Source organism: Schistocerca cancellata, chromosome 2 (genome assembly GCF_023864275.1).
Source record: "Schistocerca cancellata isolate TAMUIC-IGC-003103 chromosome 2, iqSchCanc2.1, whole genome shotgun sequence".
NCBI lineage: Eukaryota > Metazoa > Arthropoda > Insecta > Orthoptera > Acrididae > Schistocerca > Schistocerca cancellata.
Genome location: NC_064627.1, coordinates 773156054 through 773173042, shown reverse-complemented (window position 1 = coordinate 773173042; position 16989 = coordinate 773156054). Strand labels below are relative to the sequence as shown.

General features: G+C 43.8%; 1 protein-coding gene across 1 annotated transcript; it reads right to left on the bottom strand.

The window, feature by feature from the left end:
* Window positions 1–321: 321 nt before the first annotated feature.
* Window positions 322–3356, bottom strand: LOC126158555 (cuticle protein 18.6-like). Its single transcript, XM_049916451.1, has 2 exons — window positions 3345–3356; window positions 322–927 (listed from the first exon to the last, which is right to left on the bottom strand). The coding sequence occupies exons 1-2, from the start codon at window positions 3354–3356 to the stop codon at window positions 322–324; spliced, it is 618 nt and encodes a 205-aa protein (XP_049772408.1).
* Window positions 3357–16989: the final 13633 nt, after the last annotated feature.

Below are 16989 nucleotides of genomic sequence, written 5' to 3'. Positions count from 1 at the left end.
TGTTGTCAGAGTGACGAATTGCAATCAAGCCATTAATATATTGTCCAGCTACACTTACACCTCGCCATCAACGAGTTTTCGTACATCAGAATTCGTTACTTCATCTCAGCAGTATGGCGTACTTGCATCTATTTAGCAAAGATATTGCAGATGAGCAGTTGTTCAGTCATCTGAAGGAACAGGGATTAAAATAGGAAGTAGAAGTGGTGCAGGTAAAAGGCTGTAACATAAATATTTGTATAGACATATATTGACATGCATGAATGGATACAAAACTTTATACAAAATGAGGATGAGAGGTTGGTTGGTCTACATCAGTCTTTAACCGTGGTAGGCACCACCGTAGGCCAGAGCGGGCGCGTAGGCAGCCCTAGCGATGGGGGCGGCGTAGGCAGCCCTGGCGATGGGAGCGGCGTAAGCCCTAGCGGGGGCGGCGACGGCAACGGGGGCGTGGGCGACGGCCACGGGGGCGGCAACGGCGGGGTGGGCTCCAGCCTCCTTGTGCACGACGGCATTGAAGCCGTTCACGGGGTCGGCAGTGTAGTCGACGACGCGGATGGAACCGTCGGGTTCGGCCAGGCTGTAGCTGCCCTGGACGACGTCTCCGCTGCGGCTCTCGTGCTGGGCTTTCGAGTCACCAGTGTGCGCGTCCTGGACATTATAGGCGAAGCTGTACTGTGGGTGGGGGTCGTACTCGACAGCGGCGGGGGCGGCAGCGACAGCTGGGGCGTAGGCCCTGGCTACGGGGGCAGCATAGGCCCTAGCGACGGGGGCAGCGTAACGAGCAATGGGGGCGGCATACGCAGGGGCGGCGTAGGCGGGGGCGGCGTATCCTCGGGCAGCCAGAGGCGCGCCGGGGGCGTAGACGGCGGGGGCGCCAAGGTACCCGGCGCTAGCCACGGCCACCATCACGGACAGGACGATCAACTGTGAAAAGCAGAAGCTATTTATCTTCATTGTCACTGACACTTTGATGAAGCAGTATGTATAATCTAAAACTAAAACTCTGTCCAAACAAGTCCTTGAAGGAACACCGGTACCGACCGGCCGCGGTGTTATCCTCAGCTCATAGGTGTCCCCGGATGCGGATATGGGGAGGGGGAATGTGGTCAGCACACCGTCCTCCTGGCCGTTGGCAGTTTACGAGAGCGGAGCGTCTACTTCTCAGCCAAGTACCTCCTCAATGAGTCTCACAACGGCTGAGTGCACCGTGCTTATCAAGAACGCTCGGCCAACTGGACGGTTACCCATCCAAGTGCTAACCAATCTCGACAGTGCTTAACTTTGGTGATCTGACGAAACCTGGTGTTCCCACTGCTGCAAGGCCTTTGGCAGTACGTGCAATGTACTTCCTAAATGTACTGTGTATAGTTACTTCATCTAATAATCCTCAGTGCAAATTACTACAGAATCACATACATTTAGGTATCATATACCAAGCAGGAAGTAACATTATAGGCTAGAACTATACCTCGAAGTTCTTCCCTCAAGTAAAGAGAAATAAATGTCAGTAAAAGAATCGTGAGATGAATCCTAAGACAATCAGTACTGTTATCTATTGCAAAAGAAAAATTAATTCAAACGCAACGAGCAGAAGTCTGCAGACAGACACCCAGCATTTTGTAGATATCTAAATGGTGCAACGTATCACTAGTTCTTCTCCAGGTCATGCGAAGTCTAATCATGTTATACGATTATGATTCGGAACTAACACCTACAGGAGAATGCCTGCAGTCGATGGTCATCACTCGGGTTACATCTTTTAGTGATGTTTCTTTCATATTAATTACGCCAAAAGTGTGGAACATGAGCAGTTTAGTGAATTTTGTTACAGTATATAAACTGCATCGTGAATTCGGTAGACGTCGGTGGAAATGAATGTACAATAAATTTGAATAGAGAAAGGATACTACTTTTAAATGACGAAGCCCAGGAAAGCAGTTAAAATTTTTTATCCTAACCTAAAGTATGTTCCTGGTTCAGCGCATGTGCTACATCGTGTAGCTGAATCAGTACGTCTAAAATAGGACAATGTGTATACGTTGATATCCTACACAAACAAGGTAAATAGACGCATAAAATACAACGGTTTGACACTGCAGATAGCATTAATTAAGCCATACGTTGACTTTTTTGCTGTTGAAGGTATTTTTCAAAATATGTATACATGTTGCCGCATTTAGAGCTATACTCTCAGATTTAGCTTTGTCTCCACAACCTATTTTAATCTGGTCGGGTACCTAGATAAATGCCGCCATCTTTTTCGGTAAGGATTGTGATGAAGTGAAGTCGGTAAGAGTCCGTTAATTATCGCAAATTTGTTTAAGTGTCCATCTGTTTGCTTCGTTCTACTGAAAATAATTAAGTTATTGCTCTATTTTCTTTTCTTTTCGGGTCTGTGTCGTAGACGCTTGGGGAGCCACTAATACAGCTTTCAAGAAAACAAATTTGAAGCAAGATCTGATTTACAGCAAACCAAATTTTGAGCATTTGCCTGCAGAAATAACAGAGTTGGGATCCTCAGGTAACTGGTAGAATATCTGACAATGGTTGAAGAGATCGAAAAATCAAGAAATGAGAGTTGCAGCAAAAGATAAGACTAACAAATTTATCGGATAAAATCCTGATTTTAAGTTTATGAAGTTGACAGAAAAATATTTTGTGGCGAAAATATAAAAGACTTTCACCGTGATCCACCTTCGTCCGAAATTTTTTCAGTTAACTATGCACCTGTCATCTGTTGTAGCATAGAAAGGCCATTCATTTTTCACGTTGTTTTGTCCGATAAACAAAAGAGCCTTAGTGAAGAAAATTTGGTTAAATTGATTTTCGCGTACTGTTTTAGAAGGTAATGAAGATAAATGTACAACTGAATTTTCATATCGCATGTTTTTAATAATTTTCTGTCCCATTACGCATGTTTAATGATGTGATACTGCATGATCAACTGCAATGATCAACGGCAAGAGGATGCAGAAGGTAATGGCAACCACTGCATTAGACACATAACGTGTATCCACAGAATATGTTTTACGTCTAATAGTGTCTGAAAATTCTGGTTCTGATAATAACCCTTCTACATTTGAAAAGATTTGTAAGTTAAGGAAAGAAATGGCTTGAAAGAAATCCATCCACTGCTATTGCCCAGCGTTTCCACGCCTCTGAGCTTCCTCACCCTGCCCAACGAATTGCTTCCCTTAAAAATAAGTTACTGCAAAAGTTTTGGTATGAACAGAACGCAGTCCGCTCTAGACAGACGCACGTGGCCCAGGTGACACTCCCCGCCCTTTCGGCAGCCCCCGGGCATAAGCCAGTGAGAGCTGCTACTGTACCGGTTGTCTCACCTTGCACGCCATGTTGCTGCTGCTGCTGTTCCCTTGCTGTGTGCCTGCTACGCCGCCGGACACAGCTTATATAGTCAGCCGTCGCCGCCTGGTCCCCCCTTGGGCACAAAAGTCGTGGCCATTCACCGAGCAAAAGTTGACACCCGTCGCCCTTTCCTCGTTGCAAAACTTCAGCAGCTAAATTGAGTGATCAACAGAGGCGCAAAAATTCTTTAGCCTTTTTCACTCCACTGTTTTTAAACGCGACATAATACGTAAAACTGTTTTTACTTCATGCAGAAAACAAAAAAAAATTAAATGCCAAGAAATACTGGGAAGAAATAATTTTAGAGTCTTCCTTAACTCAAGCCACACAAGTGGTATCGAAGACAGTATCGAACTATTACCGCGTAACCATCACACCATTTAAATGACTTACATAGTAAATCGCCAGCTCGATCCTCTGATGACACGATAATAGGCAAGAGCCGGTAATGATACCATTTCTGTGACCATAACATGCAATATATGACAAAAAAAATTCGAGAGAGACACTGTGTTTCTGGCATTATTGGTATGTGTAATTTTAGAATTAATTTTTTTATTGAAAATAATATATATATCCTATTCCCGTAGGGTCAAATTACAAGGTCAACATTTTATTTACGAAATAGTATGAAACCTATTTTTCGAGTTAACCTTCCTTCAAAAAGATTGTTGACATTCTTCATAGAGAAACACCGTGCCCTTATCGGTAGAGTTCTTTCATTATTCAACCAGTAAACCGCTCACCCCACAAACTCTGAAGGCGTGTGTGTTAATTTTTCTTGTTTTGGATGTCTGAAATCGCACTCGTAAGGCTTGAATTGCTTAAACTTCCGCGCGCAACCTCGACAGAGATGCTGCGCTGCGCAGAGATGAGTCAGAGGTGATCTTTGCTCTGTGAAGAAGAGCGCCAGATTTATCTTTTGATCGCGAGAAGAGGAGAGGAGACAATCAGTTGAACTTTGGTGTTAGATGTGAAGAGTCGGGTTTTGGTTTTAGTAGCAGCAAGGGCCAAACAATGGTGATTTTTGCAATTATATATTATTCCGGAGAGAAAAGGAATTGATTTTTTACATTGGTACGATTATATTTGTACAGAATGCATTACAACTAATGATTAAATTTGTTTTATTTGCGACAGGGGTTTGATAATGCAGCATTCTTGGTTCGTCAAACTTTCATACGAGAAGTCTTTTTGCTTTTAATTTTTTGTTAGGATTTATCGATAATTGGATTTAAGAATTTGATTACTGAATTTTTTAAGGAGAGATTATACGTGTGATATTCCATTTTTGTAATTATTAGATTACTGTTGCATGATTTCAGAGAAAGCTTAACTATTTTTGACATTTCATTAAACGCTATGGAGTCAAACGAAATGAAATTGGAGTTTAGTTTATTTAAACCAAAGCCATTGTACGCATCATGAGAGTCAATTAATTTTCAATTTATTTAGAAACCATTATCAAAACTTATGAACCAAGAATGATAACAACGTTTCTGGAGTAGACATTGCACCTCTACCTCTCTCTTTAGTTAGATTTCTCACCTGTTCTGTATGCATACTCGCAGGTTTTTTTTCTACCAAAAGCTTTAAGTTGCCTACAGATACACATTTATATTCAAATCAGGTTTCGCTTTCACTGTAAAGAACGTATCGAGACAGATCACTTAACTTCAAGGAATCAAAATCCATCCATTACATGGCCCCAAACGTCTGACTGCTTAACAAATGAGCTAATGCGTTAAATAATAGATGCTAAGCATGTAATGGTTGCTTAAAATTTCCACCATATGAAGTCATCCTCCTTCTGCCAACGGTCTTGACAAAGACGGCGGAGGGGCGGACAGAGGCTCAGGCACTCTTTTCGTGTTAGGGTGGGAAACTGCCACTAAAAGGCGTTTCTTTGTACACTGGAAGCCGGCCGATGTGGCCGAGCGGTTCTAGGCGCTTCAGTCTGGAACCGCGCGACCGCTACGAATCCTGCCTACGAATCCTGCCTCGGGCATGGCTGTGTGTGATGTCCTCAGGTTAGTTAGGTTTAAGTAGTTCTAAATCCTAAGGGACTGATGACCTCAGATGTTAAGTCCCATAGTGTTCAGAGCCATTTGAACCATTTTTGACCTAGACTACTCACCCACCAAGGGGCAGATGACCACGCGAAAAAGATTCAATAACCAACAAAAGTATAACTTTCTACAAGTGGGGGCGTAGAATGTTAGAAGTTTGAACGTGGTAGGGAAGCCAGAAAATCTGAAAATGGAAATACAGTCTAAATCTAGATATAGTAATGGTCAGTGAAGTAAAATAGATAGAAGACAAGGACTTCTGTTCAGACGAGCTTAGGATAATATCAACAGTAGTAGAAAATGGTATAACGGGAATAGTATTTGTTATAAAAAGGAAGGTCGGGCAGAAAGTGAGTTACTGTGGACTCCTCAGTGATAGGGTTGTTCTCATCAGAATCGACAGCAGACCACCATCAACACATGCCGAAGTCGCAAGCAGAGGATGCAGAGACAGAGAAAGTAAATGAGGATACTTAACAGATAATTTTGTGCGTAAAGGCACATGAATATCGAATAATCATGGGGGACTAAAATACGATTGTAGAGGAAGGAGTAGAAGAAAGGTCTACCGGAGAATATGGGGTTGGTACAGGAACGAGAGAGTAGAAAGACAAACTGAGTTCTTCAATAAATATCACTTAGCAATAGCGAGTACTCTGTTCAAGAATCACAAGACGAGTAGGTTTACTTGGAAAAGCCCAGGATAAACGGGAATATTCCAGTTCGATTACATCACGATCAGGCAGAGATTTCTAAATCAGATGTTGGATTGTAGGACCTACCCGGGAGCAGATTTAGACTCACATCACAATTTAGTAATGCCAAAGAGCAGGCTGAAGTTCGACCAATCAGGAATATTAGTGCGCAAATAAGATGGATAAGGAAATATTAAGGAATGAAGAGAATTGCTTGAAGTTCTCTGAGGCAACAGATGTTGCGATTTTGAATAACTCAGTTGGCAGCCCATTTGAAGACAAATGAACATCTCCAAAAAGGGGAATCACAAAAGCCGTAGAGGAAAACATAGCTACAAGAAATGTAACTGCAAAGACACCGTGGGTAATGGAAGAAATACTTCAGTTGATCGACGAAAGAAGGAAGTACAAAAATTTTCAGGGAAACAGAAATACAAGTCGCTCAGGAATGAAATAAACAGAAAGTGCAGGGGAGCAAAGACGAAATGGTTGCATGAAAAATGTGAAGAAAATGATTATCGGCAACTCAGCATATAGAAAAGTCAAAATAACCTTTTGTGAAACTGAAACCAAGAGCGGTAACATTAAGAGTACAGTGGGAATTTCATTGTTACATGCACGTGAGAAAACATTGAAAGCGTCTATGAGGGAGAGGATTTGTCTGATGACATGATGGAAGAAGAAACAGAAGTCGGCAGGAAAGAGACAGGGGTCTAGTACTAGAATCAGGATTTAAAAGAGCTGTGGATGACTTAAGACCAAGTAAAGTGGAATGGATAGATAACACTCCATCGGACTTTCTAAAATCTTTGCGAGGGGGGGGGGGGGCGGTAGGGGGGGGGGGATTGGCAACAAAACGACTATTCACATAGGTGTTTAGAATGGACGAGACTCGAGATACCATCAGACTTTCGGAAAAGCATCGTCCACACAATTCCGACGACTACAAGAGCCGACAAGTGTGAGAAATATTGCACAATCACTTAACACCTCTCCACCTCCTTAGCTGAGTGGTCAACGCGTCTGACTACCAACCGTTGGCGCCGGGTTCGATTCCCGGCCGGGTCGGAGATTCTCTCCTCTCAGTGACTGGGTGTTGTGTTGTACTCATCATTATTTGATCATCATCGTCACATAAGTTGCCCATTATGGCGTTAACTGAAAAAACTTGCAACTCGGCGTCCGAACATCCCCACGTGATGACTTTCAGCCATCAATGCTATACGTTCGCTTCATTTCATTCGCTTAACAGCTCATGCATCCAAGTTGCTGACAAGAATATTATACAGAATAATGGAAAAGTAAATTGAGGGTCTGTTACATGACGATCAGTTTGGCTTTAGGAAATGTAAAGGCACCAGAGAGGTAATTCTGACTTTGCGGTTGATAATGAAAAATGTGTGAAATCTTGTGGGACTTAACTGCCCGTACGACCATTTCACGAGTGTACCGTGAATATAAGGAATCCGGTAAAACATTAAGTCTCCGACATCACTGCAACCGAAAGAAGATCCTCAAGAATGGGACCAACGACGACTGAAGAGAATCGTTCAACGTGACAGAAGTGCAACCGTTCGGCAAATTGCTGCAGATTTCAATGCTGGCCATCAACAAGTCTCAACGTGCGAACCATTCAACGAAACATTATCGACATGGGCTTTCGGAGCCGAAGGCCTCTCGTGTAGCCTTGATGATTGCACGACACAAAGTGTTACACTTCGCCTGGACCCGTCATCACCGACATTGGACTGTTGATTAATTGATAACACGTAAACTGGTCGGTCGAGTCTCGTTTCAAATTGTATCAAGCAGGTGGACGTGTACTGGTATGGAGATAACTTCATGATTCCATGGAGCCTGTATGTCAGCGGGGGACTTCAAACTGGTGCAGACTCTGTAACAGTGTGGGTCATGTGCAGTTGCAGTGATATGGGGTCCCTAATACGCCTAGATATGACTCTGACAGGTAACACCTACGTAAGCATCCTGTCTGATCACCTGCAACCATTCATGTCTATTGTGCATTCCGACGGACTTGGGCAATTCCAGCAGGTCAATGAGACATCCCACACGTCCAGATTTGCTCCAGAATGGCTCCAGTTTAAATACTTGTCCTGGCCAGTAAACTCCCCAGACATGACCATTATTGAGCATATATGGGATGCCTTGCAACGTGCTGATCTGAAGAAATCTCCACCCTCTCGTACTCTTACGGATTTATGGACAATCCTGTAGGATTCATGGTGTCAGTTCCCTCCGGCACTACTTGAGACACTAATCGAGACCATGCGACGTCGTTTTGCGGTATTTCTGTTTGCTCGCGGGGGTCCTACACGATATTAGGCAGGTGTAGCAGTTTCTTTGGCTCTTCAGTGCAGTACACACATCAAGAAAAGTTTTGCATCACCCCGGTTCCCAGAGCTCCTGAAGATAGACGGTGACTGTGGATATTGTATCACAGACACAGTTCCTTTGACTGTTCAGAGATGTCACCAAACCCGCCCAAAAATGTAAACAACCCTGCATCAGCAGCGCCTATTAGACGGAGGGGACCGACAGCCGATCAGTTCAGTCAGTCCACCTGGAAGGAGGCACACGGCTCGTGTTGTCAGCAGTTCAACCATACCTAGACGGTCAATACCGCGGTTCGATCCAGTCCGCATTGTTACTTTGTGCCAGGAAGGGCTCTAACAAGGGAAGTGACCAGGCGTCTCGGAATGAACCAAAACGATGTTGTTCGGACATGGAGGAGATACACAGGAACTGTCGATGACATGCGTCGCTCAGGCCACCCAAGGGCAATTACTCCAGTTAATGACCGCTACCTACGTATTATGGCTCAGAGGATGGCTCTGAGGAACCCTGACAGCAACGTCACCAAATTGAATAATGCTTTTCGCGCAGCCACAGGATGTCGTGTTACGACTCAAACTGTGCGCAACAGGCTGCATGATGCGCAACTTCACTCCCGGCGTCGTTGGCAAGGTCCTTCTTTGCAACCGCGACAGCATGCAGTGCGGTACAGATGGGCCAAACAACATGCGGACTGGACCGCTCAGGATTGGCATCACGTTCTGTTCACCGATGAGTGTCGCATATGCCTTGAACCAGACAATCGTCGGAGACGTGTTTGGACGCAATCCAGTCAGACTGAACGCCTTAGGCACACTGTCCAGCGAGTGCAACAGGGTCGAGGTTTCCTGTTGTTTTGGGGTGGCATTATGTGAGGTTGACGCAAGCCGCTGGTGGTCATGGAAGGCTGTACGATACGTGAATGCTATCCTCCGACAGATAGTGGAAACATATCGGCAGCGTATTGGCGAGGCATTCATCTTCATGGACGACAATTAGCGCCCCCATCGTGCACATCTTGTGAATGACTTCCTTCAGGACAACGATATCACTCGACTAGAGTGGCCAGCATGTTCTCCAGATATGAACCCTATCTAACATCCCTGGGGATAGACTGAAAAGGGCTGTTTGTGGACAACGTGACCCACCAACCACTCTGAGGGATCAACGTCGAATCACCGTTGAGGAGTGGGACAATCAGGGACCAACAGTGCCTTGATGCTCTTGTGGGTAGTATGACACGAGGAATACAGGCATGCATCAATGCAAGAGGACGTGCTACTGGGTATTAGAGGTACTGGAGTGTACAGCAGTCTGGACCACCAACTCTGGATGTCTCGCTCTATGGTGGTACAACATAAAATGTGTGGTTTCCATGAGCAATAAAAAGGGCAGAAATGATGTTTATTTTGACCTCTATTCCAATTTCCTGTACAGGTTCCGAAACTGTCGGAACCGAGGTGATGCAAAACTTTTTCTTGATGTGTGCACTTTACATTACGCAACGCTGGCGTAAAAGACTTACGTCAACTCAGTTGTCAGTTGTCCTACTCGAAACTAAGAAATAATTAACAAATCGGCTCAGCTCAGGCTAATATGAAGAGGCAAAATCTTTGTAGGTGAACATATAAAGTGGCGCGGAGAATCGAGTCCCAGTGTACAAAAAATGGTTCAAATGGCTCTGAGCACTATGGGACTTAACATCTGAGGCCATCAGTCCCCTAGAAATTAGAAATACTTAAACCTAACTAACCTAAGGACATCACACACATCCATGCCCGAGCCAGGATTCGAACCTGCAACCGTAGCGGTCGCGCGGTTCCAGACTGAAGCGCCTAGAACGGCTCGGACACATCGATCGGCTTCCAGTGTACAACGAAACGCAGCAGTGGAAATGAAATACAAGACTAATGTGAGTACAGCAGATGTTGAAAGTGAGTACCATTGATCTTTTAGCACTTTTGGCCCTGGTCAGCAAATTGCTGAAGGCGGATCGAAACTGGAGTACTAGAATTTCTGCCATCTCATCCGAAATGTTGTGTTGCAGTTCTTGAAGACTATGAGGGCTGTTATGATACACTTTACACTTGAGGGCTCCCTAGACAAAGTAATCGCACACTGATATATTTGGTGAGCTTTGTGGCCAGCTATGGCCGCGAACATACTGACCTCTGCTAACATCTCTGTTAGTGTGAAGATTCTGAAAGTGTGCTCCAAGTAACCGGTATGCGCGTCACGGAGTATGGTTATATACATACATTCATGTCCAATCGTATCCGCTCGTCTGGACCACTTTTATTTGCCTTACCCTGCCTAAGATTATATCTCTCAATGAATGAACTTTAAATTTTTGATTTCCGTGAAAAATTGTGTGAGATAGTGAAAATCTATTTTTGTTGCCCCTGGAGAACATAAGATAGGCAACCTGTAACCAATTTTTCGCCATGCTTCGTTTTAACCGTGTAGTAACACAGATATTGACCTGTGGCCGACTTATGTCTGGCGTTCAGACGTTACCGGCAGCTGTTGTGTTTGGTCATTCTCTTTCTTAGCTTGATGTGGACCATTTCAGGTCTATAGAAGCTCTTGTGTCAGCTTGCAAAAAGCGACTCCCGTTTACTCTTCGAAAAGATACAACGTAATTAGTAATGCAAGCACATTCTATAAAAAATACTTGGACTAAGATCATAAACGGATTTGTCACACCAAATAATGATGCGGATATCATATTAACATACTTTAATGTCAATTATATTCACAGCCAAAGCATTTTTTCTGAAGAAGGCGGACAAATGTACTCTAAGGAGTCGTTTTAGTAGATTTTTCGCACCTTCCAAGTATTATTTTGATAAAACGCAATCTGTGGCTAGCTTCCCTACAAATTTTTCTATGAGAAGTCCAATTTAAATTGTCCGTAATTGTGATCCCTAGGCATTTAGTTGAATCGACAACCTTTAAATCTATGCTATTTGTTGTTTAATCAAAACTTTTTTTTTAGGATTCATATGAAGGCTCTCACACTTTTTATTCTTCGGGATGAGCTGCCATTTTTCTCAGCATGTAGATATTTTGATTTAATAATTTTGTAATCCAGTTTGACCTACTGATATCTTCACTAGATGTTAAGCGACAGTATCATCTAAGAATACTTAAGTGTTAGCCAGAGGAATTGTCTCCTAAATCGTTTATACAGATTAAGAACAGCATAGTACCTAAACGCTTCCTTGGAGAACCGTAGATACAGTATAATTCGGTTTTTCTAGTGACTTCCCTTCAATTACTAAAAACTAACAGGAACTCATAAATCTAATCTCACAACTTAGACAGTACTCCACAGGCAGGCAGTCTGATTAGGAACAAGCTGAGAGGATCGGTGTCAAAAGCCTTTTGTAAACCTAGAAATGATGAATCAATTTGAGGTGTCCTTTCGATAGCACTCATTACGTCATGTGAATACAGAGCTAGTTGTTTCACAATAACGACATATTCTGAATCCGTGCTGCTCAGGTGTCAATGTAGCAATGTGTATGTTCCATAATCCCATTATAAATTAATAGCAGAAATATGGGTCTTCAATTCGGCAGGTTACTTCTATTGCGCTTCTCGAGTGTAGTGTGATCTGCGCAACTTTCCAGTCTTTGGGTGATCTTCCATCGAGCGAGTGGTTGTTCACGACTGATAAAAATGGAGCTATTCATCAACATATCCAGTAAGAAATCTAATTAGTTTTAATCTGTACTGAGGGACTTACCTTTATTGACTGACTTAAGCTGCTTCGCTACACCAAGTGTATGCAAATTAGGCATGTTGGCAGCTGTTCTTGATCTGAATTATGGAATATTTACTGGATCTTTTTTCGTTAAAGTATCAACGGAAAGTCATGCTTAGCAACTCATTTTTAGTGGTTCATTCGCCGATATCATTACCACTGTTAACGTGCGGCGAAGGTATTGTTTGCGTCTTGCTTTTGGTATGCTACGACCAGGACATACTCGGATTTTCTGCCATATTTCGTGGCAGTTTCGTAATGTGTAAGACGTCGTGGTCTCCTGACCTTCATTGCTTACGTATTCCGCCCTCACAATCATATTCCGCACATCAAGACGCTTCATTCGAACCCAAACTCGATAAGATAAAGTCAATGTTGTATGAATTCATGTAAACGATATGCAAATAACAAGTAAATAGCAAGTGCGCACTGTAGTTGAAATACTCGAGGCTGGCGTACACACACACATTCAAGACATGACGGTCACAAAAGCTTTTAGTTCAGGAGAGGCAAACCGCATGCCAGGAGGCCAGTCCCTTCAGAGGACGAGTCAACCTATCTACGTCAGCCAGCGACCGCCCATAGAGCAGACAGCGTTTACCCGAGTGAAAGGGACAACGACCCCGTGTTCAGCTTAAAAGTAAATTCTGCTACACTGTGTGGGAGCGCCCAGTCTACGCATTCTTTACAAACATAGCATGCAGTTTCAGAGGTTTTCACAGGGAGACAGCAAACGCCAAACGCCGATGCTACAGATTTCCATATTGGTCGCCTTAAACGAAACGTCATTCTCCCGTTTTAGAAGAGCAATGCTGATTGGCAGATAATATTCCTGACGCCTTGAGCTGAAGGAGTAATGGAAGAGACCGAAAGATATAACCCTTCACGTCTGGCGTGGAGAGGGGCCGTTCCATTGTCGCTCTTGGAGAGACAACATGTAACGAGAGCGTGTGCGCTCGTACGTGTACTCAAAGAGCGAGGAACAAGTCTCTCCTCAGTACTTCACTGGGAGAGCACCTCTGTCGAGAGCGAATCGAAGTGTGACTCTGTATTGAGTCCTTGTGATTAAGCATTGTTCACTGTGTTGGCCAACACACTTATTGTGCAGTGTGAACAGACAGTGTTATAGTTAAACGCCTGCAAGCGAATTTTTGAGTGGCATCGCAGTGGACTGGTTATCTGACTGGTATACGACGCCAATAGTTAGACTAGGGGCGAATAGGAGTCCTTGACTTCATCAAGGCGTAGGGAGAGTTTGATTGGCGAAGGTCAGTCCAGATAGAACGAGAGTTATCTTATTTGTCAGCAGCGAGTGGCGCAGACAGCAGTTATCACAGCTTATGGTATTGTGCGCTACAGCTCTTGCAAGCCCCATATCTCGTCCACAACAGTACACTTCACTGCATTTCACACGCAACAGCCTCGACCGTACCTAGCAACATTCTAACGGATAATTATTCAAGTTGAGTAGGTGCGGCTCTCAGCCATTCTGCCAAGTCAATATCAATCTTAAACTTTTTATAGAAATCTCATTAGCGAATCCTATCCTTAAGAGGTAACGTCAAATTCCGAGAGGAACCCGGATATAACTTGTTCAGTTCATAACTAAAAGTGCCATTGTGATTTCTCAGAATTTTTGCCAAAAAAATAATAATTTTCGTTAGTTTCATGTTTTTCTTACACTAACTAGCACTACTCCAGTACCTAAGTATCCCGCTAATTACGTAAGAAATTTTGTGAATTTTTGTGTCATTTCCTTACAGCGAACGACTCCAGAAGATATGTATTGTTGAAAGTTTTTCAGGAATTTCTCTTTAGAACGTTAGGAGCATCTGTCTGATTTCTGTAGTAGTGTGGGGGTGGAAATTGCGTCTTGCAGGAGCCACAGGGTAAAGGGTACATCTCAAATTAATCTGTTGCGCAGAATGACAGAATAGCACCCACACGTTCGCTCACAAATGGTGACTGTCAAAAGAATATCTAAGTGTAGGAGGCACTATTTTTGAGCTTCCATAACTAATCGCCACTCTTGGAGATTTTACTTCCTTTTAATTCTGGCAAGCTTCTTTCTTTGCTTCTGCAAATGTCCAGACATGTTTCGCGTCTTACTAATTTATTTAGTATAAAATCACTTGCTGTCAATGCCTTCCTTTTAAATTCAAGCCATATCTTACATAGTTCGCTATAAAGAATAGAAACCCTCACTCAATTAGCAAAGCGTCAAACAATTTTTTCTTCATTTTACACAGATTCATTTTGCCTTTGTTTTTGGATGTTACGGTGTTTAGTCACGCTAAAACGGACTCGTGGCTACTAATTCTTATATCCGTCATGACAGTGTATACTTGTTCAGGATTTTTGTCACTAAGAAGTCTAGGGTGTCTTCTCGATCACTCTACTTCAGGGGGACTCCTGAATTAATTGTTCAAAAAATTCTCGGAGAAACTATTTACTACAATTTCGGACCATGTTTTATGCCTAACACCGACTTTGTCGAGTATAACTTCTACCCACACTGGCAGCAACTATCTCCTTCCAGACAGAGCGAGGTGGCGTAGCGGTCAGCACACAGGACTCACGTTCGGGAGGACGACGGCTCAAATCCGCGTTCGGCCATCCAGATTTTCCGCGATTTCCCCAAATCGCTCTAGGCAAATTCCGAGAAATTTCCTATGAAGGGACAAGGGCGATTTCCCTGTCCTTGGATGATCTAGTTTTTGAAGGCACGTTAAACCCTAATCTTCTTTCCTTCCTTTTACTTCCATTTCACTGCAAGATAAGCTTTCTCTAGCAGCAACAAACACGCCCCAACCAACTTAATTCAGTCTATACCCTTCTGCCCTTGGTCAAAACTTCGATTGAACTCTTCCCTTGCCTTAGCTAACTTTAAGTAGCTATAAAGATTGCTTTTTTAAGTACTTTCCATGACTGCTTGAAGTTCTGGGCGTTTCCCAACACAGCTACGACAATTTACAAATGTAATCTACCATCGTCCTATGTTTGAACCACTCTCTTAGAGACCAAACGCCTGTCTGAACTTTTCCAGGATCCTGTAACTTAAATATCGTTTAGTCCGCGTCACACACGCTCCGCTAACCATGTAGCCACCTAGCTCCGTACCAAAGGACGCAAAGTCCTGTCAACTAACGTTGCAGATGGTGAGTCCTACATTCATCTCTCAAGCCAGACTGGCTATCTTTACGACTTCTTACAGACGCTGGAACCAGAGTGAATCTCTTCTGATTCGAAGCGACACACGTCGTTGCTACTGACGTGAGCCACGACCTGCAGCTGGCTGCTTCATGCGCTTTTCGTGGTATCTGGAAGCGTCCGTTCCACATCTGGGTTGACTCTCTCCGGTAGGCACACAAAGTGCACAATGGGTTTCTTCCTCTCCTTGACAGCCACATCCCTAAGGATTTCCATCTCCCACCTAACACTGGACTAACCTAAGACCAAAACCCCATCTTCAGTGGACGTTTGGACCTTGTAAACCGAGATGTATCCTATGACACAGGGAAAACGATTGCATCTGCCAAAGCTCCGTTATCACCCACAGATATCGCCTGAAACCTGTTTCTCAGGCATTTTGGAAAGGCCTTTCGATCCGTCCTCCAGAAAGTCTTCTGCCGATCACATCTTAGAACGACCTCTTACTCGACAAGGGATGAGGGGTCACACTCGATGGGGGCAGCAACCAGGCCGACCACAGAAGTGGCCAGATCGGGGACGCTTGGCTGTGTATTGGATGTCCCATGGACACACACGTTCGACCTACCACAGTGATTTCTATTGCCAGAAGCCAGCAACGTCTAGAGCTGTGAACGGACTCCATCTCAACTCACTTTAGGACATAGCATTCACAGTCCATAACTATACTAAAGGCAGTGTAAACACTGAACTATGAAGGCACAAGAAATTAAAAATTAATTTGCAGAAGCGTAAAGACTAAGGTAAAGAAGTAATTCGCTCTTTCTTCGAAGCTCGTAAAACAATGACCAGTATGTACGGTTGGTACTACTCGAACGGAGGTGATTGCCTTAATGAATCATCTACAGTGGTCACTGGCCTGTTTAAAACAAACGACAGCGGTGTTGCAGATGACGTGAATATGAGGCCGTGCTCAAAAGTGATGTCTCCGAATTTTTTTATGTGAAAACCCTTAAAGATTTTTAAATAAAACAAACGTCATTAACATTCTGCATCTTCATCCTTCATGTCTACTTACTTACAGCCCTCTGCCGCTAGAGAGGTCCGGTCTGTAGCGCTTAACATGGTAGTGTGTAACGTAACTATGCCGGTACGTGAGAAACAGCGTGTAATCGAGTTAAGAATTCGAAGAGTTTGTCCATACATGGAGCACTCTCTCCTTCAGGATGACAATGCCAGACCACACACGAACGCTGTGACTTCTGCAACAATCCGACGCCTTGGGTTCACTGCTCATCGATGATCCACCACACAGTCCCGACTTGGCCCCAGCCGATTTCCATCTGCTTCCAAAACATAAAGGACACCTTCGAGGGCTTCACCTTGATAGTGATGAAGCGCTGCAAGCAGAGGTGAGGTTCTGGCTCCGTCAACAAAGTCAAACATTCTACAGTGACGGTATCAACAAACTGGTCTCTCGATGGAAGAAACGTGTTCGATCAAAAAATGGCTCTGAGCACTATGGGACTTAACTTCTGAGGTCATCAGTCCCCTAGAATTTACAACTACTTAAACCTAACTAACC